The sequence below is a fragment of the Trematomus bernacchii genome, unplaced genomic scaffold (genome assembly GCF_902827165.1).
Source record: "Trematomus bernacchii unplaced genomic scaffold, fTreBer1.1, whole genome shotgun sequence".
Lineage (NCBI taxonomy): Eukaryota > Metazoa > Chordata > Actinopteri > Perciformes > Nototheniidae > Trematomus > Trematomus bernacchii.
The window spans coordinates 4,015,088-4,042,704 of NW_022988050.1; the positions used below are offsets into that span (position 1 = coordinate 4,015,088).

At 40.9% G+C, this 27,617-nt stretch overlaps 2 protein-coding genes across 4 annotated transcripts; one reads left to right on the forward strand and one right to left on the reverse strand.

Moving 5' to 3' along the window:
• On the reverse strand, nucleotides 1-14,668 carry tbc1d24 (TBC1 domain family, member 24). 3 transcript variants are annotated; one of them, XM_034120053.1, is made up of 9 exons: nucleotides 14,615-14,668; nucleotides 8,760-8,870; nucleotides 5,336-6,446; nucleotides 5,047-5,052; nucleotides 4,635-4,793; nucleotides 4,180-4,243; nucleotides 3,637-3,732; nucleotides 1,861-2,107; nucleotides 1-1,280 (listed from the first exon to the last, which is right to left on the reverse strand). In XM_034120053.1, the coding sequence occupies exons 3-9, from the start codon at nucleotides 6,319-6,321 to the stop codon at nucleotides 1,126-1,128; spliced, it is 1,713 nt and encodes a 570-aa protein (XP_033975944.1). In that variant the 5' UTR covers nucleotides 6,322-6,446; nucleotides 8,760-8,870; nucleotides 14,615-14,668; the 3' UTR covers nucleotides 1-1,125. The 3 variants fall into 3 exon arrangements, with proteins under 3 accessions (XP_033975944.1, XP_033975945.1, XP_033975946.1); XM_034120054.1 differs by lacking the exons at nucleotides 8,760-8,870; nucleotides 14,615-14,668 and adding an exon at nucleotides 8,566-8,743; XM_034120055.1 differs by lacking the exons at nucleotides 5,047-5,052; nucleotides 14,615-14,668.
• LOC117474047 (alpha-1,6-mannosylglycoprotein 6-beta-N-acetylglucosaminyltransferase B-like) lies at nucleotides 12,772-26,455 on the forward strand. The gene is made up of 17 exons (XM_034120052.1): nucleotides 12,772-12,797; nucleotides 14,709-14,824; nucleotides 18,377-18,506; nucleotides 18,598-18,737; nucleotides 20,904-20,968; nucleotides 21,180-21,353; nucleotides 21,630-21,797; nucleotides 22,201-22,370; nucleotides 22,460-22,591; nucleotides 22,917-23,050; nucleotides 24,282-24,421; nucleotides 24,600-24,755; nucleotides 24,839-24,985; nucleotides 25,075-25,191; nucleotides 25,310-25,384; nucleotides 25,595-25,755; nucleotides 26,021-26,455. The coding sequence occupies exons 1-17, from the start codon at nucleotides 12,772-12,774 to the stop codon at nucleotides 26,220-26,222; spliced, it is 2,253 nt and encodes a 750-aa protein (XP_033975943.1). The 3' UTR covers nucleotides 26,223-26,455.
• Nucleotides 26,456-27,617: the final 1,162 nt, after the last annotated feature.

Here is a 27,617-nt window from a genome sequence, read left to right on the forward strand (position 1 = left end):
TGTACTGAAAGCATGTTGCTGTATTTTCTCAAGATACATTTGTATTCACTCAATTGATATTTCACTGAAGCACATGTTTGAACATATACATAAAAACAGCGTTTATAATTACCCCAACAACACTTTGCCAACACGGCACACATTTGGACTTCTTTTGTTACGATCTTCACCAGGGAAAGGACGGAAGAAGCAGGGTAAGACTTAGAGATTGATTAGCAAACTGCATGATCTCCGTTACTTGTAAACCAAAAAACACCTTGAGTATCTCCTCTTATTCACACAAATATTCATATACAACACAAAAGAGAAACTGCCACTCACTCAAATGAAAGCTTTGACATATGGTACAAAATGGAAACACTCAAATTCACCATTGATTCACAAACATTTACCACATTAGCAGATCTCCCAAATATTTACAGCAAATTAAAATGGGGGGGAAATGCGTCAGGACTTAATTCAAACTTAGCTGACCTCACTCCACTAACACTATATTTAAATCTTTGCTTTTGACATTTAAAAACATCTCACCAACTCACCTCTTGACTTCACAGATTATTTCTAATATCTAATGGCCTGGTACATTTTTTTTTTTAAGGACTTTAGATAGCCAAACAGACAATTTGGCAGATTGAAATGAACCACAGATCATAAAACACTGACTTTACATTAAGACAATTAAATGTTAAGCTCATGAACGAACCACACCCGACATGATAAAACTAACTTCCTTATCTAGATTTTATCCTGACTTCCTTCATACTGTATAACCAGACACTTTAACATAATGAGCACACCATAAAAAAAAAATCTGTAAATACAAAAATAAACAGAAAACAAATACAAATTTCACATTTTTGTTTTCAAATCTGGATTAACTGCATTAATAAATACAAAATTGTTAATCATATATTATGCATTTGCAGGACGGATGTAGATCTGTTTGCATACCTGTGTTTCCCACCTCGAAACACTTTGCTGGACATTTTATATCTAAATGTTAAAATATGTCTACATGAATGTGTCTGTATGGATCTAATCTATGTGCGTGTGTGTGTGTGTGTGTGTGTGTGTGTGTGTGTGTGTGTGTGTGTGTGTGTGTGTGTGTGTGTGTTGTGTACAGCACTATGAGGCCATGGCATCCTGGAAGCCCCACGTTTCGAGCAGTGCAACCTGGAAGCTCTCGGCACACAGCGGGGGGTTGTCGAAGGTGGCGCAGCGGCCAGCGCGACCGTGGTTGAGCTCAGAGTCGATGTACAGAGCGTTACCGTCCCCCCCGCCTGATCAGAGACAAGAGCACACAGTTTTATTAGCTGGAAGTCCAAAGTGTCTATGTAACTTGAAGAAACACTCAGAAACACACAAATTGTCATCAAAATGCGGTGTTCTTTATGATGAATGGCTGACAATGAAATACCACATTTGATACGATTCCACATGTTTTAAGAAAGGAAAAAAATAAATAATCGGGTAGCTGAAAAACATATAACTTTGGCCAGCTACCGCAAGGAGAGAAAAAATACCACACCACAAATCACAATCTGAAAACTTGAAATTGGGTTGCTTTATTTTAAGAAGTAAAAGTCAAAATGTTCAAAAAAAAATTGTAAAATAAAATAATGATATTTATATTAACATAAAGTAGAATTCAAATAGAATGTAATAAACCTATTATATAAACACAAGGAGTTCAAGTAAGTAAGTAATGAAATGTGGACATTGTACTACTATATATAAAATTAGAAACCTGTATATTACAAAATATAAATATATTTTTAATAATATTGAATGTTGCAACGTTTAAAAAGGGGACCAGAATGACTAAATACACACCAATACCATACAGTATTTTCCACTCACCCACTATGATGGAGTCAAAGTTGCCGGCCATGAACATGGAAGTGTTCTTGGAGGTCAGGTTGAAGTGGCGGGCGGAGAGGAAGGGCGACAGGTCTCCAGCAGGTTTCTCTGGCTGCTGTAAGCCGTTGTTCTCAGAGTTCTGACCCTCAGAGGAGGCCGGCTCTTCCTGGCTCTGAGCGTTGCTGGAGGACGCCAACTCAGGGTGGCGGATCACCACCCACTCAAAGTGCTCCATCTCTGGCTTCATCTAGCAAGAGAGACAGACATTCATTATTGATTACTCACCTGAGCATCACACATTTCATTGGTGTAGTACTGCATTTATTAACAATGAAATACATGTATCCTTCTTTACAGCAACACACGTGCAAAAGGTGACAAAAGAAAGCTTTAAAAATAATAATGCTTAAAGAAAGGGATACTTCATGTATGCCTTTAATTCCTTCCTTAACTACACACGTTCAACCAACATATAGGAGTTGCATTGCATGTTTTTTCTACATTAGCTGCCATGTAACCTTTGCTCTCCGGTCTATAAATAATTACACTATCAAGTCACAGGATATTGTAACTTTAGCTGTGCTGCATGTTTAAACAGATCCTAGGGGAACTGGTTTCAAATGATATGCTCCCCACGATCGAATTAGCTTAAACAAAACTAAAACCTCTCATTTCAAGAATATCCACAAGTATTTGCAATTCCACTTGTAATTGATTTTCTTCATGTGAAGCCAGTGTCAAATATGTATGATATTTGTGTCTAGCAAACTTAAACTGTATATTTATCGCTGTACACACCTTTGACAATCTCAATGAGACACCTTGTTTGAGTTGAGCATTAAATACAAAAATAAAAATCCTCAGACAGACAATGGCCCTCGCTAATTGTCCCTTCTTCCTTCTGGTGTCAGGTGAGAGCCAGACCAGTTACTACTGTATCCGGTTACAGGAGTTTCCGATCTGAAGTATTAGTGTGCAAGACGACGGTGTTTTCTAGCCTAGACAGTCTACAGCTGTGCATCAACACGGATAACCAGTAAATAATTCATACAGCAGGCGTTAGAGAGCCGGTCTGTTCTGCTATTTGTAGCCAGGTGTTATTATAACTCAAAGCAGGGGGGGGTGGCAATGCCACTGTAATGAATTGTGACCTACTAAGCAGGCTTTTCCAAATGGGAGCCTGACGGGCCAAGTGAGGCCAGTGACAATTAAATCAAGTGAAAACCGAGTGGATGGTTCCCTCTGGTGGCTATAGTGTGGTATTGCTCAAAATGAAAAACCTCCCCTTAAAGGTGGGGTTGGTAATTTTGGAGAAACCAGCTCGTGTGTGCTAGAATTTGAAAATACACAGCCGGAAAAAATCTGCCACTTCCTTACAGAGCCCCTCCTCCAACACACACGAACGCGCACATGACCAATGAGGGCACGAGATAAGTTTGTGCACAGATGGAAGGCTGACAGGCAGGTAGGCCATCCAGTTATTTTAGCCGGACCGGCTAAAATGATTGGTCGTGCTTTTTACAGTACTACAGCTTCCACAGATGACGTTTTTTTATGGATTTTTTGTCAAAGCACTTAAGATATTCATTGCTATCGGGATGATAAGAGCATTCCATGGAATATAACAAAAAGTGTATCTCGAGCCGGTTTCTCAAACTTACCTACCCCACCTTTAATTGATTCTTCCAAAAGCTTCTTCAGATAACCTAAATACTAAAATAAAGACACATTTTCTGAAAGGAAAGCCAAACGTAAATATACTAAAAGTAAACTCACCCTGAAGACAAAGCACTCCCCTGTCCCAAAGAAGCTCAATTTGTTGCCTCCTCTCTTCCGCTCCTGCCAGTCTGTGGACAGGAAGGCTCCACATACCTGAGGCAAAAACAGAAATTGAATGAAACATTGGGGTTCATTTCTTGGTCTTCAAAATTCACAATAGTGGAATATTGTTTTCTACAAACTGATACTGTATTGCTGGGATGTGTTAGTCGCACTGTAATCCAATCATAAGACACATACGTAATCATGACCTAGGACACCAATTCAAAGAAAAATACTACAACTGAATTATATTGTAAAATGCAGGAAGCTCCTGTGGACCTTTTTAGTAAGTTAAATACATTGTTGTTTAGGTAAGTACAGAAATATCAAGTTTTGCTAGTGTGGATTTTGGTAACATACATCTAAGTGTATGTTACCATGATGTCTACAAATGTACCCATGTTATCATTATAATGCGTGTGTGTGTGTGTGTGTGTGTGTGTGTGTGTGTGTGTGTGTGTGTGTGTGTGTGTGTGTGTGTGTGTGTGTGTTCCTTACATCGCCATCTGTGGTCCGGATGAGGAGCAGAGTGGGTTCGTAGCCTTCACAATGCTGGTAGAACCTGGAGGAAATTGTGCAAGTTTAATTAAGGATTAACCTTAAGGTTGGTATACTGTATTTACTTAACTATATGTGAATGTACAGATAAGAAAGTTGCTGTTAAAGTAAATGCAAAACTCCCAGCTAATGGCTTATAATTGATTGATTACTTCTGCTACACAATGGCAGGTCTGCTGGTTACTGCAGAGACATTGTGTTCTGTTCAGAAATCTCTGCACCTTTTTTGTATCTCTTGCTTAGCTTCATATCTTTTTTGGCTTCTGTGTTCACATTGAATCTCCCTTTTAGACTTTCCGCCATCATTTCAAAAACTAAATGCTAAACAGAGCGGGAAATTTAGATCTGAAGTCAAAGGTTTGATGATGTGTTGAGGTGAGCCCTGGACGATGTACCTGTTCAGGCTGCACCCGTGGTTAGAGGTGGTGAAGAGCAGCTGTGGTTGGCACAGGGCAAAGCGCTCAGGGATCCACGACCAGATGTCCCGCATCTCCTTGGCGCTGACGATCTCAGAGGAGAAGGTGTCGGGGTTCAGAGCCAGCTGCACGTTCCGCCTGGAGACGCCCAGAAAACAGACACAAAGAAAATGTAACTATTTGCACAGTATTGATGCATAACCCTTTAATAGAAAAGTCAGTCAAAGCAGATTCTGACATGAATGTATTTAAGGTAATATATGTTGTTTGACACCATAGTGTATGACAACTTAGGTGCCATTGTAACATCACATCCATTTAAAGAGTACATTAACATTGTTTGAAAAAATAAAAAATGGAGTTTGAGAGGAGCATAGAGAAGAGAACCCACCTAGGACTGTGAAAAAGCCAATGAAGGAAACACAGGAGTGAAGCGCAGATGAGATAGAAGATGGTGGATGGGATGTAAAGAAATGCAGAAACCAAAGGCAAAGGGAACAAGAACATAAAGTGAGACAAGGGAGGAGCAACTTAAACCATTCACCAAAGCATGCCAGAGAAGAAAACTTAAACTAACAGGACCTTCTTGCCAGTTTTTGAAAAGAAAAATGTTATATAATTTGTCCTCAATGACTAAAACATATCCCTGTGATAGATTATGACCTGATTATTCACTATACCGCTTCTGTTTGACAGTGATTCCTTTCTGCTGCAGGGACTTCTCATTGGTGAGCTGCAGCAGGGTGATCTCCTTACGGCTCAACATGCGGATGGAGAAGGCCTTCTCTAGCAACTTTTCGGGGGTGACGGTTGAGGCGATGCCCTTGATGAAAGCTTGAATGTCCGCCCTGACTTTCCCTGAATCCTGCGGCTGGCTGCCCTCTCCTTCCTGGGCCCCTGCTTTATGTTTGCGGTAGAACTTGAGCAGTGCTATAGCCATACGGAAGAGAACCTTGTAGCCCTCCACTAGGTAGACGTCCAGGACCCTGACCATGTGGCTGAAAGGCAGGTCAAACAGTACCCAGCGCTGCCAGTCTGTGTAGACTTCCAGTGCGTCCTGGGCTGTGGCCACGATCAGTTTGTGGCCGGCAGGGCAGTACTTGATGGCCAGGTCACCAAAAGTCATGCAGCTGGACTCAAAGGCCAGGAAAGTCTGATCAAGCAGCCGTTTGCCGGGCTCGTTGCAGGCTAATATGCGGCTGACGAGCTCAAAACACTGAGCTTCATCTTTGCTGAAGTGCAGGAGCATGGAAGTGATAGCAGGTAGAGACGGGCAGTGGGAGATATCTGGAAACTGTCCAGCCACGCAGTTTATAATCTGATGTGCTGAGGTTACTGCCTCCGCTTTCAGGCAGTACAGAGGCAGAGCATTTCCATCCACAAACTCTGGAAGTGGGATGTTCGAGGAGGGCTTCTTAGTGCCTGCATTTCCCATAATGTCTCGATATACTTCTGCATCTGGGGTAACTGTACGACAGGGGATAGTTTTGATGAGCTGCTCGTAGACTTGTGCCCGTAGTTTGTGGTTTTTGGCCCAGTAACCCTGCCGAGCCATCTGTTTGAACTCCTTCAGGTCTTTACAGTCCACCTTGGTGGGCCCGCTGCTCTTGGCCAGATCTCCCATCTGGTTCCAGTCCACAAAGCTGCCATATTCTTCCTCAGCCATGGTGCTGGAAACTTGCTTGGACGGCCTGAGTGTGAAGAGAGGATGGACGCTCAGAGTATTGCTAACCTTCTGTCCTCCAAACAGCAGATAACTGGCCTGTTTTTCTCAACTGCCCATGATGGTTACTAGATGAGACAAAGAAGGGAAAAATAGATTAATGGGTACAATGTTAATGAATAAATAAATGCAAAACAAGTTATTCTGTCAGAGGCACCGAAGCATCATGAGAAGTAAGAAGACTAAACTTGTTAGATACCTTGGTAACAGTTTTAGGGGAATTCCCTCAAGCCTAGAGTTCCTACATATCTAACCACATCTGAGTCTATGATGTCAATTAGTTGAGGAAAATACATAGACTTCGACTGAGGAGAGATGCTAATATATATTAGTTTGGTAAGAGATTATTTGCCACAAGTTGCAATTACAAGGAAAAATGGCCACAGAAAAACTGTACTATAAAACAACATAAAACAAATGTCACTAATCAGATGTATGCTCTGGTTAAGATCTTCAAATGGAAAAGAGCATGTACATCATGCATTCCATCTGAAGCGAAAAACAAATTAAGTAAACCCGTAGCTTGATCGGAATGCAGAACAAGACTATCTTGAGCTCGAGATGTGAGGTTATGCTCGTAGACAGATTTAATTGGCGAGGCAAAGCATGATATTAAAGCAAATGTAATTGTGAATTATCGTGGTGGGGGAAATCAAAACTTTGGGAATTTTACAAATGTTTACTTTCAATGCAATTTAAAATCGACCTTTAATAATAATCTGATCTTTTCCTGCAACGCACATAATAAACATGAACATTCATGTCCAAAGACCACACACTGAAGTACAGTATACTGAGAACCGTTGTTGTGAAATCATGTCACTCTTTTTTCAACCCAGGTCACATGGAGATGCGTGTCCAAAGATCAGTAGCAATATACTGAGAATAACATAAAGTCATACCATCCTCAGATCATTTCACATTGCTACCGACAAGTCACATGGAGGTGCATTAAATACATTACTGCGTGTAAAACTGGAAGCCTTATGGTGAGTCTGTAGAGAGGTTATCTGTCCTGTTAGAGGGTATGTTATCTAAATGTTGCCAATTCACCTTTGACACAGGATCTATTTTTGTCTGAGGCAGACTTGAATCAGACTTAACAACTTAAACTGAAATGGCAAAAGGCTTCTCTGACTATAAAGTGAATACCTTGGCCTTAAAAAAACAATAGCAAAGTACACTCAAACCATTATGCATACAAAAGGGAGGCATGGCAGCATTCAAGCTACAGTAACTTAAAATCAGGTTGCGTAGATGACAAACCAACAAGCTTCGGTTCTTTTAGGATCGTTTGGCTAGCCTTAAAATAATAGTGCTGATAATTGAAACAGGTGTCACTTACCCATACAATGACAAATACAAATAAAACATACTTCCTTTACACAATGCATAAGCAGAAAGATCCACACACACACACACACTGATGTCTGTGCAATAGATGAAAGATGTCATGGAGTAGGCAACTACCATATAATTTTGCATTTTGCATTGAATAAGCACTTCCCATGTCTTCATTCATTTGGTTACATTAATTTAAAAAAATCTGATGACATGCTACAATCCAAGACTATTCAAATGATGATGTATCTACTGCAAACTAAATATGAATGTTTAAGGGACTGAATGGAGGAGGAAGCTGCCTACAAGACTTAAGAAAGCTCTTCCTCCACTACTAAAACTGGACAGACAGGGGAATGCTGGTGTAGGCTAAATATATGCAGATACAAAGACATTAGCACATAAATGGCTAACGTTACAGATTCTGATACCTTACCCCCTGAGCACTAAGTAGGTAACTAGGTAACACTACAGTGTCAGTGTGTACAGTTGTGTCTCCACACACTGGATTGACAGCTGCAAATACACGCAAAGCTTCGTATATTCAGTCAAATAACCTATTAGCCTTAGCTAGCCACCATACGTGATAGCAGCCTGTGCATACGGGTCATTTAATATTACCGCCCGAGCAAATCTGATACACCCTTTTTCATTCACACTTGCCGGTGGTTAGCATTGCTAGCGTTAGCAAGCTGCTCCTGTCAGTGCATGTAAGCAGCTAACCTTCACCAGACAAACTAGCAGCCAGACAACATAACACGAAGCCATGCAAATATCGACCGACAAACAGCCCATTAAAATATGTCTGCTAACGTTGCTGCACCAGCTAGCATGAATGTCACCAACCACAAATGAATTTGGTCCGCAGGCTGTCTTGGAGTTTGATGATGTGGGGAGGTTTCAGCTTCAATTTGTGGAAAAGCGATGCATTGAAACACAGAGCCGGCGACAGGAATACATAATACTTCAACCAAAAATGACCGACGACTGGTAAATAAATGATAAATCACTGACAACAAGTAAACTGTCCTTATCCTTACCTGGATGTGAGATGTCTTGAGACGTGAAGCAGTATTCATATTAAGTTGCCTCACGCATGCGCAGTGCCTCCCTCCTCGGTGACAGTCCTGCTGCAGAGGGGCTCAGGTGGGCTGGGTAAATATAGCAGCCACTACTCTGGTTAATTCATAAAAACTTCTCAAAGAAAACAGTTTTATAATTTTAAGATTTTCAATGAAGATAAACAACTAGATTATAGTCTAATACACAGTATAACACTATTATGTTCAATTTTCCATGCACAAAAGGTAACATCATTCAAAACCCCAAAACACTAAAGAATGATAAAGGACAATACTAACACACCTCCCAGGTTATAATCAGAGCAACACTCAAATATGTGTAAATCAAACACTTAATATCAACAGAAGTCAATTAACACAGGACTGAATTAAACAAGAACAAATACAAATAAATTCAAAGCCAAATAAAAAAGGTGGGTCTTTAGTTAGCCCCATAAGTATAAGAATTATAACACATTTTACAGTACTATGCTTTTAGTGAGTATTATAGGAATACCACAAGATAATCAAACGTCCCGTTTTACAGTCTGGTCCTTTTATCGTTTACCTCGAGGAGTTATCTTACAGTGCTGTGAGAATGAGGTTGCATGGCAGATCCCAGTAACTGATTTGTCTTGTTTACTTGCAGACATGCTCTGTCTCACTGGGAGAGGACAGGAAGTACCCTAGCAAGGCCAACAAACGCATCCTTTGTCCCGCACTCAAATCAACCGTCAAAACACAACCGCCCAACACATGACACTTATTACCGGTGATTAAATTGTAGAGCCACTGTTGCCTTCCACAACAAGTCAGGGTAAAATGTTTATCGGCCTAGTCCAGTGCCTCTTAAACACAGCTGATGTTTTTCATATTCTCGTTAGTACTGCAAAAGTGATACAAATGTTGTGTTTTATATGGTAGTGTGTGATAGACATGTGATCATAATCTATCAGCTTGAGCCAAAGATTTAGCATAATTTAGATTGAAGCTATTTCCCAACCTACAGTAACACAAACATATCTCACAATATTGCACAGTATTCTTCATTTTAATTATTGTTTTATGTTGAAGATCCTCTCCTCATAGCTACCATCAACCACTTTAAACAGCCAACCGACTCTTCAGGCCATAAAGTGTGTTGGAATGAAAAGAACAAGCATGTCACATGATTATGATAACAATCATAAAGTAATGGATTGTCAGAGTGTGTGTGTGTGTGTGTGTGTGTGTGTGTGTGTGTGTGTGTGTGTGTGTGTGTGTGTGTGTGTGTGTGTGTGTGCGTGTGTGTGCTTGTGTCTCTGTGTGTGTGTGTGTGTGTGTGTGCGTGTGTGTATGTGCTTGTGTCTCTGTGTGTGTGTGTGTGTGTGTGTGTGTGTGTGTGTGTGTGTGTGTGTGTGTGTGTGTGTGTGTGTGTGTGCGTGACAGTGAAAAAGAGAAAGAGACAGATGGGTGTAAAGCCAGTAAGCCTTTAGGTCGTAGCTTACAAAGGTTTATGCTCATCAAATCTTTTCGCTCACACACGCTGCGTGACATCACTCCAGTAACTCCACCCCATCCTGCTATCTCACAGGTACACATACACAATTGTGCACACATGCATATAGGTTAGGTGGTGCACACCGACCTGTTTACACACACACACACACACACACACACACACACACACACACACACACACACACACACACACACACACACACACACACACACACACACACACACACACACACACACACACACACACACACACACACACTAGATGTCACAAGACAACACAGAACAAAGACCTGAAACACTTTCATATCAGATGTAACCTGTGAGTTCTGAGGAAACCTGTATTTCACATGGCTTAGACCAGAGTCCAGCGGTTTTGTGTATAAGAAAGAATAAGGATGAACACAACTCAATCAGGGTGTTACACAATACATTGGACTATGTACAATACAATTAACGGTATAATAGGTAACATTTCCACATTAAGATGTCTAAAGACAATTAAATGATATATATATACAGTATATGTATATGTGCGTTGCCATTATGTGGTCGCCTGTAATGGCATCGTATCTCCTTTGCAAATGCCTAGTTGTGTTTGTCTGTCATTAAATGAATTTAAATCTAGTTTTAAGTTAAAAAAGAAAAGATGTAGTAATTGATTATTTTATTCCTAAAAAAATAATACAAATATATTTCATAATTAAAAGAAGTCATAGGTACGTACGTCTTCATAAACCTATACAAGGCTTATAAAATGAGTTTAATTGCAGTTTAATGACTTCCTGTAGCCTCAGCAGGTTAACCTCAACTCACACACAGGAGCTGTTGCTGTCAGCCAATCAGGATTCAATATTGTAGCTGCGTACTTGTTTATTGGGGTTAAATTAGAGCACTTCTTGGTAGCATCATGTCAGCTGATTGAATGACGTGTGTGTGCTATCAATCTGTATCCAAACGGGATGTTGTTAATTAGATTAAGTGGTGTGGAAACTTTTGGCATGCTGTATGACACTGTGATCTGAGGTCCTCCTAATTACTGTTGCACGTTGGTTCTCATGATCTCCCTTTTCAGAAGCAAATAGATCACAATGCAATTATTGTTTGTTGTATTTGCTTTGATTTGAGTAACCAGAGTTGTATTTTTTCAGTGCTTCAAGAAATCTTTTGTGGTTAAGCTGTATTTCCTTTGCTAATGTAGTATTCCAGCAGTTTCTGGTCTGCAAAAACACCTCGGCACTTTGGCGCCCTCCTTAGGTACCTGGGAGACTTGCTCCAATTTAAGTGCATTGTCACCAAAAGTGGAAGCTTCATAGTTTTGCATGATTTAAAAAAACAAGAATTGTGACTGATAATAAAATATTCTGGCTCAGTAAAACCTACTTGTCATTCAAAGAGGTGAAAGCCTCTCAGTTTCTCTTGCATACATTTCAATTCAAGCACTTAAAACTAGAATAAACCCCCCAGTAATAAATTACTCCCTAATTAAAATATTTGACAACTGTGATATATCCCAGTAAGTCAGAATTACAACTTAACTTAATTTTCTATAAAGTTTCCATTGGGTAATTTCTTGGGTCTATTATTATGTTTACCATTATTGCTGTCATTACATTTGTACTGTCTTTTGTCTCTTTTGTGCTGTTCAGTGGCAAAGGTTTGAACCATTTGAGCTTTTTAAATCAGCTCGCTGCTTGAGTATCAATTCAACGGCCGAGGCTTAAGTCTAGCCGGCGGGACTGAAAGAAACTGTGTCACCCAATGGCGTGGGCTCCATTGTATCTGAAAGGCCTGAGCAGCACTCTGGGTATTGTTTCTTTTAAAGGGGAGTCAGGTTACCTTGGCAACGGCAGGATGCCTACCCATAGGCCGTGAGACAGAGAAAAGGCACGGCCAGAGAAGGAGGGAAAGAAAAGCGAAAAGAGACAAAAAAAAGAGGCAAGATACTTCCCAGCCCAGACTTTATTTGCTTTTTTTCAGTTTGTGTGTTTTGAGAAAGGGCCGGATGGCTGCAAGTGGGTTGGGACGGAGACCCAAGGAGGTGAGAATGTGTGTGTGTGTCTTTTTGTGTGTGTGTGTGTCCTGTGCTGGTTTGTTTTGTGCGCCAAGCTATTGACATCTCTCTATCTGCCATACATTGACACTGAGAGCAAATTTGGTTTTGTTGAGGTTCAGTATTACTGTCAGTCTAATGAACTTGTTTTACACACTCAGGCTGAAAAGGCTTTCATGGCCAGTCATGCTGGCAATAGCATTCCTTGAAATCTATTTATTCCTTCAGACTTTATTGCAATTCATGTGGAAAGTGTGACCATTCATTTGCAATTTAAAGGAACTTCCTTTGGTGCTTAAAGCCAACCCAACTAGAGGAAATGTACTTGTGTAACAATAGAGCAATTGTGTTTTCTCTTTATCACTGAGCATTTTGACTTTACAGGAGTTTGCAATGTCCTTGTTTTGACAGTGAGATCCAGCATCCTGTAAACAGAGGGCCATGCATGTTGCACTGCGGCCTCGCAGGTAAGCCTTTGTCATTGGATCAGCGGCCAGGAAGTAGTACAAATGTTTAGAGTGACTGATCCGTGTCCCATCCAAGCCTTTCCCTGCAGCTTGCACTGACCAACGACACTTAGCTTTATTTAGCCTACTTTAAAAAATACAAATGTCATTCTCATTTTGAAAGCTTTTTAAACCGTTGCACATGAGTACATGATTATATTCGTTATCACCCCAGTAGTTCAAACATTTTTAATCCCTATCCGATCGGATCAGATTTGGATAAATAAGATGGCAAAGTTTGTTAACTGAAATAATACACAATGTTTAGCCTTCATGGCAAATCAATTTTATTTTTCATTTTTTGGTCACGTTTGTGGTGGCCTACCAACCAACCAAATGTTGATGACATAAATGTTTATGCTCATAAAAGTATCACAACAAAGATTGTCAAGCACAAATGTAATTTAGATTAAAGAAAAAATATCTTCAACCAAAAAAAAGTCCATCATCTGTCATCACCTTTCAAAAGTAATTGCGGACAATAGATGTCTCTGCAATGTGGTCTCTTGTCTTCCTTGTATTATTTTTCATATCCACTAGATGGAGATCGGTAGGATTAAAGCACTGATATTCAGGATCTAGTAATCTTGAAAAGTCTGAATCTGGATCAGGTTGATCCTATGAGTTGTCTGATCCTGGATCACAAAAAATGGGATTTCAAAATCTGATCGGATCGGATCTGAGATTAAAAGTGTTGAACTACTGGGCCCTGGAGCTTAACTTCCCAAGCATGTGACCTCACCTACAAAGTAAAGTAAAAATATGATTTCCGGTGCAGCTTTGCAGCTCTCCTACTTTTCCAAGCTGTAAATGCCCTAAACGGAAGACATATGATGTTGTGATGAGTGCTCTGACAACTTTGATGAAATGCAGACAGATACATTGAAAAGGAAATAATTGGTTTGGATCTGAATCTGGAGCTTTATAGGCGTCTAGGAGATACTTGAATGTTTTAGTGCTCGTTCTTGAGCTTGGCCACACCGTGTTTCTTTGGTTGAGGGTTGGTGGTTTTACTGGCCTGATGAAAGCGAGAGCAAAGTGACGGCTCTCTCTGCCCCAGTTACACTGAAGCAGGGAGCAGACGCATGATATAACGTCCCATCACGCTTCAGATATTTGTTTTGACACACCAGGGTCCTCACGTGGAGTCATGGAACAACTCAGTTCCCTACATTCTCAATGTATTTGGCAAAAGGCAATGTCAGGCTGTCAGATTTTATTATATCAGATCCGCTCTTAAAGTCAAATATATTATGTTTAAAGGAGATTTATCTAGTTGGTTATGACACATATTATTAGAAGGTGGTCTTTTATGTCATCTCCAATTTGTGGCCAATAAACATAATAATAAAATAAAATGATGGAGTCGTTTAAGCCAACTCTACTGAAAATACTGATGTCTTTTTTTTATTAAAAAAATATGATGCAAAAGATTGGGCACTTACTGAGAATGTAGATTAACTAATTTAATAAAAAATAAATAAATCCACATATTAAGACCTTCATTTTGGATGTTTTGAAAAATGAGTTGTAAGCAGACAACTTAAATGTCAAAGTTCAAAAAGAGTTGATCATTGAATGACATTTAAAGTAAAAAGAAAAGTGCAGATAGTTAAAAAAAGCAGGGAATTAAATGTAATGGATGAAAAGTTGAGTTAGCTAAAAGTTACATAAATAGTTATTGGATATATGGTCGGAAAGGCTAGCTTAAAGTACAAAATGTACAACAAAAAATGACAAAATCCAGTTATAAATTGTGCGAAACATGGAGTACTTACGTTTGTCAGAAGCTGGAGCCACTGATGTGCTGTGTGCTGTATGCTGTTTGCTGCAGCATGTGACGTGATTTATCTGTGTTTTGTTTCCCTCTAGTGGATGCCTGGTGCTCTGTCTGTGCCTCTCTGCCTTCACCCTGCTGCTGCAGAGCCTCTGGGTGCCTGCAGAGATAACCAGTGAGGAACCTGCAGGGAGGTCACCGGAGGAACAAGGTAACACACACACACAGTTTAGGTTTAAAGGTGGATTAAGCTAGAAAAATCATGCAGAAAACGTAACTTTTGTAATAACATGTATTGCACCAAATCCATGGAGTTGGAGCAGCACTGATAATGAATAATAAACACATTGCATATCCTGTGTGATATCTGTACACTAAACATTGATTTGGGAAATAGAGCAGCCGTATGCATATTTTGAAGAGACTTACTGTATTTGCAGTGTTGGATGAAGCTTTGTACACAATCCGCGGAGGGTCCTCTCATGTGTGTGACAGTTGTGGGTTGCGGTCACAAAACTCCTGTCCAACAATTGTCTGGCTAAACTGTTTCCCCTAAAGGAGGGAATATAAGGGGGCAGGAGACAAGCTTTGTTGCTGGTTTACAAGGAAGAGACACATGTTGTCAACAATCTCCTGCAGAGTAGGTTTTTCTGTCAAATTATCATTCTGAGGAACACATTAGCATATTCTGGAGCCAAAACTCCTCCAGGCTTCTTGATCAACACGTTATTTTTAAACATGATGAGGAGCATTTTGGGAAAAACATGCAGCAAGATCCACTCTGGCTGAGGAGATCTCATTAATGTCCAATGGTCTATTTGTTACTTTTGTCAGGAATCTTGATTTAGGCCCTTACTTGAGAGTCTTTGCATCATTTAAATATTTTCTTTTTCACTTCAATTTAGATGGCTGGCTGAACACTGACATATAAACCAATGTATGGATTTTGTTAAATGCATCCATGGTTTTCTTTGTGTCAAAGACTTAGATCAGATATATCAATTGTATCACATGAAAGGACTTTCTATCCAAACATCCTGATCCTTTTCTTCCCAAATTGTAGAAACATTGTTTTTAGCTGACAATATAAACCCAGTCCCACAATACCTCTGTGCTTTGAGGGACCCACCACGAGTTGTTGTGTACAAAGAGCCACCCAGCAGTAGTTGTGTTGGAAAATTGACCACATGGGGGAAGCGTCAGCTCACACAGTTAATCCAGCTCAAACTGACCAAATGCTTATTTCCAAGCATTCTGCGGGAAACATTATCCGTCTGACCGAGCCATTACATGTTATATTCAATCTTAAAATCAACCCTTTTCACCACAACCCTAGAAGTGACATGAGATAATTCAAGTTGAATTGGTGTGCTTGCTTCAGGAAAAAAGGATGCTGTCTGAAAATAGAGTTTCACCCACATTTCAGGTTTCAAGTTCCCTTAATTGTCATGTCCACAACAATTACAGAGACGCAGTTGGTAAATAATATCATAGATTTCAGGCTCCCTCCAACACAAACAAATATGTATAAAAAGAAAAACACACAAGGAAATATTGGAAACATAAAAAGGAGCTTTACACACATCTACTCACAGCCTCCCACACATTGTTTTATAAGCTGCTCATACCTTTATACGTTTTTAAATGATGTGATCATATATTTATCTCACACAACTGGCATTAAGTTGTTACAGGATCCCGCCTCTTCTCCCCCATTCATCTTTCATTAAGTCTGTGCCCATAGGGTCCCGGTGCGTTTAAGTAGTGATATGCTGAGAGTCAGCTGAGCAAACAGAGACAAAGTGACATCACCAGTCTGGTGGATTTTACTGTGTATCACAAGTTAAAGCTCAATCCCCAAGGAAACCCAAACTCTAACCTCAAATCAACCCAAACATCACCAGCAACCCCCCAAATATAACACTCAATGTTCCTCATTCACTGCCAACGTAAGTCTTTTAACAGTCCTCCTTGCCTCATACACATATTTCAATCAAGCCACCCTTGATCTGCCATCTCATATGGTTCATTTAAGACCCTCCGGCAGGCCTTAAAATGCACATTCACTGTTTTTAGTGTTATGTCTGGTAACAGAGTAGAAGGCTGGCAACTAGCTATGTGGCTAACAGAACACTAACACTAGATGGCATATCCGAGCTAAACCAAGACAAACAAGAGGTTACTGTCAACTTTTAATTTAACATTGCTTGTTGAATTAGTTACAATGAGTAGAAACAACAGGTGGGTTATCTGTTATGGCCTTGGAAAACCGTATGCTTTGCGAATGAGTCTTGTAAAATTTGGAAGCCCTTGTCTTTGAATGCACCTTAGATGCAAGTGAGATATTTTTTGCCATGGATAATCTTTCTCAGTTACTTTACATCAGTAAAAACAGGTGGAAAAAAGGTCTTGGCAGGTGAGTGTCATTTAGACAACAACAGGCTTAAAGGTCACCTATTATGCAAAATCCACTTTTTCATGTATTTTCTACATCAACATGTGTCCCCTCTGTGTAAAGAGAGTCTGAAAGTTTCAGGAAAAAAGATTCTCTCTCTTTTTGTCCTGATCCATTTATATAAAAACCTGTCTGAAAATGAGCTGATCAGATTTTGGCCACTTTATGATGTCATAACGATTTGTTGGCTTGTGTAACCATTAGCCAATCACCAACCAAGGTAACCCCCCCCCCCCACACCTTATCACCTGAATCTCCTCCTAGAGCACCATTGTGTTCTTTTTAACCAAATATCTCTCAGAGGGGCGTGGGGAGGGGCTCCTTATTTTTCATCTAAAGTAACAGACAGAGAATCAGCACTTTTGGGCTGAAACTACAATGATCTGTTTGGTATATCTGAGACCTATAATATATTGATGAAAAACAGTATAATAGGCGACCTTTAACTTCAACACTACATTGTGTTCTGTATAGATGAAGTAAAGCTAATATATAGGAAGGAATTTTTTTTTTACCTAGTCCAAACACACAAAAAAATAGAACAGAAAACAAAGATCAGACTTGGAAAATGTATCCCCACAACTGTTATTGCTTGAGGCAAAAATAGTTAATCTGTATGAAAAAATACATATTTCTCTCACATTAAGTTACTTTATCATTTATTAAAGCAAATATTGTCTTATTTTCCTTGTAAAAATATTGGACACTACTTCAGGGCAAGGAAAACTGAACTGCTTACGTCTCAGTTCTGCTTCGAGGTAATTCCCTCTGACAAGGGGCTGCAAAGAGATGTCGCATCGTTTTAAGGGTGCACAAACCCTTAGGAAAATCTATGTAAATGTGCTGTTAGTGAATAGGAGGCCAGCTATTTTAGCTCAAGCTTTCAACCATCTATTTCTATGGTAACATTCACAAAAACAAATGCATACTGTATGAGTTTGTCTCTGTGTGTCTGTGTGTGTGTGTGTGGGCTGCCTCTAAAACCACAAAGCAACATGAGATGACCATAAAGCTCCAGTTCAAATTTCATTAAAAAGTTCTTAAATAAAATTCCCTATATGTGACTATATGCCATTACCCCCTGCATGGAACATGGAAAATACACATAACCATAATTGCTGTGTGGTTTTTCAGCAGATCAGGCTAAGAAAACAGCATTACAGTACATAACCCTGCTGTTTAATGATCCTCAGAACACGATTTGCCATGACATAATACACAGTATTACTGCTTAAACATTATGATAGGGAGTTACATTCGATACTGTACATACATGACAGGCCATGTTGTATGTACTTTATGTCACAGGTCATCGCGGTCTTGGTTTCCGCCGCCTCGCTCTCCGTTTGGAGGCTCTGAGTACTCAGGTGCAGCGGCTGAGCAGAGAGAGGGATGTCCCCCAGCTGACCAGAGATGATCTCAGCCTGTTACTGCAGAGGTATTCAACAACATCTGCAGCCTATATACGCAGATAATGAAGCTTATAGTGTTTGTGTAGCAGTGTGACTACATGTGGGTTTGTTTTCCAGCTTTAGAAAAGACCAATTAGGCTTAGCCCGCTTGATGGAGAAGGAGCTGAAGAGAGTCTCTATGAGGCTGGAGCAGCTCAGCCGTCACCAGCACCACCAGCCCAACACACCACCCCCACCTGAAGCCCTTATACACACAGGTAAAGCTCAGCACAGAACCTTATCACTTCTCATTGTTCTGAAATTAAAAAATGTTTTCCTATAAGGGTTTTTTGATTGTGACTAATGTCTGCATACAGATAGCCTTGATGTTGAAAGACACCCTTAGTTGATCTCTTGCTTTCCATGACTTGCTATACTTGTACATTACAGACTGTACTATAGATGACTAAACTGTGTAACTTCTACAATACTTACAATCTAACCTATAGTTTTATGTCACCTCATTATGTTAATTTATAATACATTTTTGCAGAAAGAACCATTATATCTCCCGCTGTCCAAACACACTGAGGCTACATTATACTACATATAAGTGTGTTACGTAACCAATCATCAAAATACTAACTGGACAATTGTGGCGTGGCATACTCATATGTACCATATATTACAAGTCTTTCAATAAGAAGCCAAAAAAAAACATATTCACTCAAACAACACCCTATATGCAAAACATACATTTTCTACAGTGTCAGAGATGCTTTGAACAAATATTTTAAATTAGAAAAATCTAAATTTGAATAAAAATGCAAAAACGGAGGGACCTAAAAGGATTAGACAGGCAAAGGGTCTGCTTCTAGTACACCTACTTTTCTCTGTATGTATGAAGAGTTCAGGAGACCGTTTTGTATCCAACTGTTTAGTTTGGATTTGTCATGTCTTGTTTGTCATGTCCAAATAATTAGATTTGAGCAGATATGGAGGATCTATGTGGTTTAAATAAGCCTGACTTGGTCCAAGGAGTGAGATTTAGACTTAGAAAGCAGGTGTTTCCACACATATAGCCAAATGTAGCTTTTATGACATGGTGCACTGCAAAAAGCAGTGTGTTGCCCAATCTAAATTAGAGGCTTACGGGTTAATTCCAGCTATAATATGCTTTAACATACTGACTACACCAAATATATACACTCTCCCCTCCCTGAATGTTGGCAGCTTTAGTAATTGCAAGCTTTTCTGTGGTTTACTGCGCTGGTAGCGTGATACTCGGAGCCAAATGCACGGTTCATAGCCTCAATGGAGGGTTAACCACACAGTGAAATTAACAAGCTGTGATAATGGAGGGTGTGAATGGGGGGGTTAAAGGGCAGTGGGTGCAGGTGGTTATGGGGGATGAAGTCCTTGAATAGAAGTTTAACAAGTCCCACAGAGCCAGTGTCGATCAACTGGCCGTGGGGAGAAGAAAAAAAAGTTTACATCTACACTACGACCCTCCGGAGAGGTGTCAGGTGAGAGCCGGGTTACGCACCCTGGTTGGCATGCGAGGGGAAGTGTGTGTGTGTGTGTGTGTGTGTGTGTGTGTGTGTGTGTGTGTGTGTGTGTGTGTGTGTGCGTGTGTGCGTGTGTGTGGGCAGTGGGGTTGAGAGTCTACATGCTTACATCCTTTCCCAAAAAGGTAACTCATATGGGCCACACAGACACCATGCCGTGCAAATGAGGGAACACACTTGTCGACATGCACACACACGCCACCCGCATGCACAAACACACGCTTCCCCATCATCAGTCTTTTCCCCCCCTTACCCTCCACCTCTCACATTACCTCACACCCATAAAATAGGACCAAATTACCCAGGAGTCCTTTCACCAACTTGTCTACTCGTACTCTTGTTTTTGCAGAGCGAGCACTTTTTCATACAGCCCATCACTGTTTTTAGGCTTTCACACCTCGACTGTGCCTCCGAGTTTTCTTATCTTTTTTTTTCGGTTTTACTACGTTGTTTTACATAGTTAAGGACTGTATATTTTGGCCTTGGCTGGCATTGTAAAAGGTTATGTTTGGTAGGAGGCAGGTTGGTCAGGTGTGTGTGAGCGTGTGTGTTCATTCCAGTTGATTGACATTGGCTAGAGATGGTGGGGGGCTTACGGGAAAGGGCCTCTGAGAACACACTGCCTCTACTCTCATGCCTCTTACATGCATGGCAGCACTATACGTCGTGCTGTGTGATGGCTGCTATTCACTGTGAACATTTCAGTATAGAGGTTGTATATCAAAGTTATTATCCACTGTTCTTCATTACTCACGTTGATTCAACTCCACAATGTGCTTTCTGTTACTAAAGCCAGGATGGTGGAATAATGATGCATTGAAAATGAAAAACTGAACAGAAACACTGTGTGCGTGATGGCTAATATCTCACCCGTAGGGCCCAATGAGAAGTGTGAGGTGCCAACGGATCGTGCATATCCGGTGTGTGCGGAGAAAGTGGAGGTGAGAAAGTGTGGTAGCATGAACTTAATGGCTCTGTGTGTGCACTGTTAAAGTCGTATTGAAGTGTTTACCTCTAGAGTTTAATATTTAGTCCCCAGTATATGAGCTGGATTTGAAAATAATGGGTATTACAAGATGCCATGTAAATATTGTATGGTGTTAAAAGTGTGCCTTGTTATTTTGGCTGATTTAACATCCGTCTCTCTGTCAGTTCCTGCGGGCCCGATGGCAGTCAGACCCCTGTTATGCCTTTTATGGGGTGGATGGCACCACCTGCTCCATATTGACATACCTCAGCCAAATAGAAGACTTTTGTCCCCCTCGTCTTGGAAGAAACCACTCTGCGCTGCCATGGCACCAGAGAAATCACTCCTATACAAAGAAGGTAAAACCACAGCGTGTTTATGCAACTGTACTATTAATGTAGAATAAGGCAAGACACTATGGGCTAAAATTGTTGATTTTCTCAAGCTTTAGTCCATTTTGAGATTACGGGCTATTTGGCTTTTAAAACATTTCTTTACATACATTTTTTTACCTTATTGTACCTATTGTATCGTACCTACACTACCAACTATAGTGTCTCCTCTCATGATCCACTGAAAAACTAAAACACTACTACTACTATTATTTCTAAGAGATGTACACACTTTGCACACAGGCTGAGATACGTACAACTCTGAGCCCGCTGCATGCGGCCATCAGGAACAACAGCGGTCCTGCCGTAACCTTCATCCGGTCCAGAGTGGAGAGGATGTCTGAGCGATGGAAACAGGCTGCTGTGAGGATGAGACAGAGCAGCAACCAGACTGACTCCACCCAGATGAAGGTATAACCTGCAAGACATTACCACAACATATGTTTTAGCGTCTGTGCTCAAAATGTGTAAAAGCCTTCCGTGTAGATACTGATTTCTAATAAAATGTTCTAAAAAAAACGACTTTTCACACTTAGTTGAAACTCACTTCACATCAATATAGTAAGAAGTGGTTACCCTTTCTTCCACTTGACTGTTTTTTTAGGGGAGGAAATGTCTTGTGAAGTAAGAATGTCACAAGACATGTCTTGTGAAGTGAGCTATTAGATATCAATAGTCATGCTTAAAAAAGAAAAAGGATGAAAACATGCAAACCTACATTTTTCTAAGCAGTATTACAAGCATAATTAACGTAACAATTTATGTTTACAAGTTTATGTTGGCACTAAAACGGCCCTTACCTCCCATCCTCCAGGTGCTGCTTTATCCCGGGGCCCTAGCGGGGAGTGCTGGCCAGCGTTTCGAGGCTCTGGTGGAGACGGGGGGTCCTCTGGGGGAGCTGGTCCAGTGGGCCGACCTCAGTGCCTCCCTGACAATCCTGGGACACAACCTAACCTTCAGCACCTCACAGCAACAACTCCACAGGTCAGCACCACTGTCATATACAAATACTTTGACAAGAAATACGATGTAGTGCTTAGCGCTGTGATGTGTGTTTATTGTGGTTGTTTCAGTCTCATAGGGGCTGCGCCAGGCCGAGGCAGTTGTCCAATCCAGAGGCCCCTGACCTTTGACCTGATCTACACTGACTACCATGGCCTCGCTCACCTTCAAGGCGCCATGGGACTGGCTTTCCTGCATTACAAGTATGACCACAATTTTCTATAATCAATAATGTTAATCAGTTATCTATTCTCTAAATAAAATGTCATCTTTAGTTTACAGTGGCAGTTAGAAAATGTACAATGAGCTACAGTACACATGTGTTTAAAAGTATTTGGGATAAAGACATTTAATGGTGGATAAAAATACTTAAATACATATCACCACATCCTTGTAGGCCGCTGAATATATATCCTGCCAAAAGTGAAAGAGGTTACATTTTAAATTGTTAACGCAACTGTAGAAAACTGGTGTTTATCTATGAAAGATACATTTTGTGATTTACTAATTATTTAAAATTATTTTTAGATGTCGCTTCAGAATCCTGGACTCTTTTGGCACTGAACCAGCCTTTAACCTGGGGAGTTATGCACGCAGTCATGGATATAAAACCCTGTGGGGCAGCTGGGGTCTGCAGCCCCTACAGTACATGACCATGTTCCGTAAGTCTGCATGTGTATTTGTGTGTGAGACCACAATCAATTCAGATATGCACTACCTAATACACACATTTGCAGCTCTGATCTTTCACATACACCCTTCCAAGCATCTTCACAGTGAGAGGAGGATTAATAGCTGAGGTCAAATAAACTTGGTGCCCAGACAGAGCTTTCATTCCAACACCTCTCCATGTCATCTTTCCCACCCTGCCAGAGACGGACACAAGCTGGACACACTGGGCCGAGAGCCTGAAACACTGTTTATTTGTCCTGCTGAGGCGGAGACAGGGATGGATGTCAGCTGATGGCGGGGAAGGGGCAGAAAGAGAGAAACAAAGACATGAGGAAAAAAGGAAAAAAGCTTGAGAAAAGAGCGGGTGTGTTTATGCTTCTGTTTTGAAATGGAGGAGAGGAAGATAGTCAATTGGAGACAAGCAGTTGAACCAGAACGGTAAACAGGCAGCACAAACATTGAAAGCAAAAGAAACGATTCCTTCCCAGCTTCCTGTCAAACCCCCACATATTTTGCGTGAGTTTGATCGTATCAGTGTGCCGATGCATGGCTCTGCTAATCTGATAGTGAGACCAGACAGGTGTTAGAGACAAGTGGGGAGAAATGGAGCTGAAAAAGAACAAGGAGGAAATAATGTGCTGCTGTACAGGTGAACGAGGGGGAGATTTGGCTCTTTAAACGTTGAGAAAGGAGAGAATGACATATCCCGCACACCTCCCCAACACACACACGTTTTACAACTCAATGTGATGCTTGCACACACGTCCACACACACCTTTGCCAGCACATTCCTAGTAAAGTAAATACTCATCTTTCACACCTTCCTTAGTGTGTCAGGTGTCAGCTGCCTGTTCAAACAGCCAAGACGTTAACCTCTCATATATTTCGACTTCTCATTTCCTTTACCAGCTGATTTATACACTTCACAGCATGTTTTTCCTCTCGCACAGAATTTGAATCTTAACAATTTTTCTACTGTTGTGTTTTGTCTGTAATGTTGCTGATACTCTTTCCACACTGCTGCTTAGGGTGCAAAGGCATTCATTGTTTTGAATTAGGTTTTTCTGTAAAATAAGGACACTTTTAAGTAAAGTTATACTATACTATTGGAAAACCGTGTGCACTAGCTAGCTTTAATTTTGTGATCGGGGTTTTAAATGTGTGCATGGGTTCAGACCATAGACGTTGAGTATGATGTCCTCTATCTTTCTGTCTGTTTAGCTCATACTCCTGATAATTCCTTCCTGGGTTTTGTGAGTGAAAAGGCAGTGAAGGATGTGAAGGAGGAAGAGCTGGAGTCGGACGCCAACAGGAAAAACAGGATAGCAGTCGTCTACGGCAAACAGGACTACATGTGGAAGGTACAATGAACAATATGGAAAGCATCTGTATGGAGAAAATCAGTTGTAAGCATGTCAAGAAGCCAGGTTCTTCACCGTTTTAGTGAAGATTTCAACAAGACACATTTTGTCATTTTGTACATGCTGTTGTTAAGATACTTTGTGTCCTGTATGTTATGTATGTGTGTGTATATACCAGGGTAAATCTGAGTATGTGGAGGTGATCAGTGAAGAGCTGGAGACCCACGCAACAGTCTATCAGCCTCCAGGACTCACATCAAATCTGCCCAGCTTCATCAGAAACCACGGCCTACTGACTCAGGAACACTTCCTACGACTTCTCCGTGGAGCCAAGGTCAGATAAGAGAACATATATAAAAAGGTGAAGCAACTAAATCGGAACATTATTTGAAGGTTATCTGCTGCTTCCCCTCTCAGGTGTTTGTAGGTCTTGGGTTCCCCTATGAGGGTCCAGCTCCAATTGAGGCAATAGCTCTGGGGTGTGTCTTCCTTCAGCCCCGATTTGACCCGCCACACTCATCAGAAAACAATGACTTCTACAAAGGCAAGCCCACCACAAGACAGGTAGGTTACTCCTCAAACTCTAGATTTGAATACACATATGGCACATCCAATATTTAAATCTAAAGAGAGTAATTAACTTTGGATTACAGATCTCCTCCCAGCACCCTTATGCCGAGAAATTAATCGGCAAGCCCCACGTGTGGACTGTGGATGTGTCCAACAAGACTGAAGTTCGGGAGGCCGTCAGAGCCATTTTACGCACAGAGGTGGTGACCTGAAAAGAAGCAGTTTTACTGTTTACACATGTATTCAACCCCACACCTTATAATCCTATACATTTCAGTGGCAGTAGCAGGGTAAAAGGGCATGTGTATGTTTTTGCAGGTGAAGCCATTCACTCCCCGAGAGTTCACATGTGAAGGAATGCTGGAGAGGGTTCGTGATTACATTGCACACCAGGTACAGAGATTTAGCAGTGTAGGATAGACCTGTTGCAGTTTTTTTGGTGCTCTTTTTTCCTCAATAGATTCCTGACACGGCTTAATAAAAATCTGTACAATAGCTGAACTTCAAGAGGGAGTTTTTGTGACATTAGAAGATGTTTTCAGAAAACCATTTAGTTGTAAATTGATTCAAATGTTCAACTTTCTTCCTCTCAAATACCTCCAGGATTTTTGCAGGAAATCTCTTCCTACTTGGCCACCAGAATGTGCTCTAAGGGTGCACCTGGGTCCCCTGGGTCAGTCATGCGAAAGTGTGTGTCGACGGTCCTCCCTCGTGTGTGAGCCGGCTCTGTTTCACCACCTAAACACTCCTGCTGCATTCGCCAGGTAAGGAATCTGCCCACTGTACAGGTTGGGGAAAAAGACAGTTTAATAGAGAGAAAAATAACCAACGTAAGGGACTTTGTATGTGAGATGACTGTAAAACACATGCAAGTGCGTTATGTCGTGCCCTATACAGCTGTTAATCAACTTATTTTAGCATTCAGTATTGATGCTCCTTAATCAGAATATCAGACCAAATTAATAGCAACTCGATAACTAAAATGCTTTAAATACACCAATATATATGCTTTCATTTCCCATGTTATAGACTCAAGATAGGCTGCTCCAGCACCAGACAGGAAGTCAACCACCTGTTTCCTGCCTACAGCCCTTGGGGTCAACAGTGTGGCCTTCAGCAGGATCCTCTGTTGTTCAGTTGTGCCGGCTCCGACCTCTCTCAGCGCAGACTGTGTCCCTGTAGAGCTCACCTGCCTGGACAGGTGGCACTGAGCCCTGACTGCCTCTCATAAACACTATCAAAGAACTCAGGAAAAAGCAGAACGCGAAGAGGATGATGATGGAGAAAGTACCAAAGAGTCATCTGCAATAAAAACTGTACAGGAAAGAACTGATCTCGACCAAAGATAGCTTGCTGTCCTGCCAATGGTTTTGGAAGCTTTGAGGTATGTTAGTTGATATCAAATCGTGATTTTTTTGTATTACTCAGGAACCAAAAAACAATTGTCTTTTCGTAAGTGTTTTTAAAGAGTTGAATGATTAAATTCAAGGCCTGGTGTCTCATGGAGAATAAAAAAACCTCTTTGTAACTTTTCCTTGATCCCTTAAGCAAATAGTCTTTAAATGAACGCAAGCTGCACTTTAAGGAAAAAGTGTTTATTTTTAATGGATATAAGTTAGAAGTGGCCCTTATGACTCTAAAGCCCTTTAATTATCTCCACTCGCTCCAGATCTTACACAGTACAGTGCACTTCAATATTATGCTGAATAAGTATCTAATCATTCATATGCTTACAGTAATGTATCATGGTGGTCAGCGTTGCATGGGATTACTGCTCATGTAACGCTCGATGCATTGCTGGCTGCAGATATTAGCCCGGGCCTCGGAGGAGAGCGGGTGACAGCTTAAGTGATGAGGCTCATTATCTGAGTGAATCATGGATAACCTCTGGATGCCTTTGGGAGGTCATAGCCATATGACCATGATTATATTGTCATATAAACCATTGGTTCCCAACTGTCTTTGGCTTAGGAAACCCCCTCAGCTCTGTTTAAATCCATGCCCCCCGCCAGTAAAGGCAGAACCTCATTGTTTGTCTTTCAAACACATATTTTGCGTCATTTAGACTGGGAAAAAGTCACCGAAGGCAGGATTAATTATGTTTTCTTGAGTTATTTTACTAGAAATTATGATTTTGCTCTTAACGGATGACTCATTTTGTCCCATGTTCTTGCATTTGCTACAGTATTATTCCTTCCCCGCCTCATGACCCACAGATACTTAAAGCCCCTCAAGGGTATTTTGCAGGTTGATATGAGCAAACGTGGAAACTTTACATACAGTATGATTTGGCTACATGCAAAGAGAGGTATTAAGCCTGAACGTTTCCATTTCAAAAGCCTTAAATGGTCACACAGACTTATCCCATCATCTCTGCCTGCAAAACAGCCAGTGAAAGAAACAGATGATAACAACTAAAGGCCAAACTACAGTGTTGTAAGTGATGGGGTGCTGGATTTACACGGAGCAGCTGTTAGCAAAGATGGCTCCAACAATGGCAACACCTGGTTGATGTGAGCTGTTTCTTGGAAAGCACGCACTCATGAATGTTAATTTGCAGAACAAGAGAGCTTTTCCTCCTTGGTGCACTTCATGTGACCAGAACATAATTGTCATTCAGGGATCA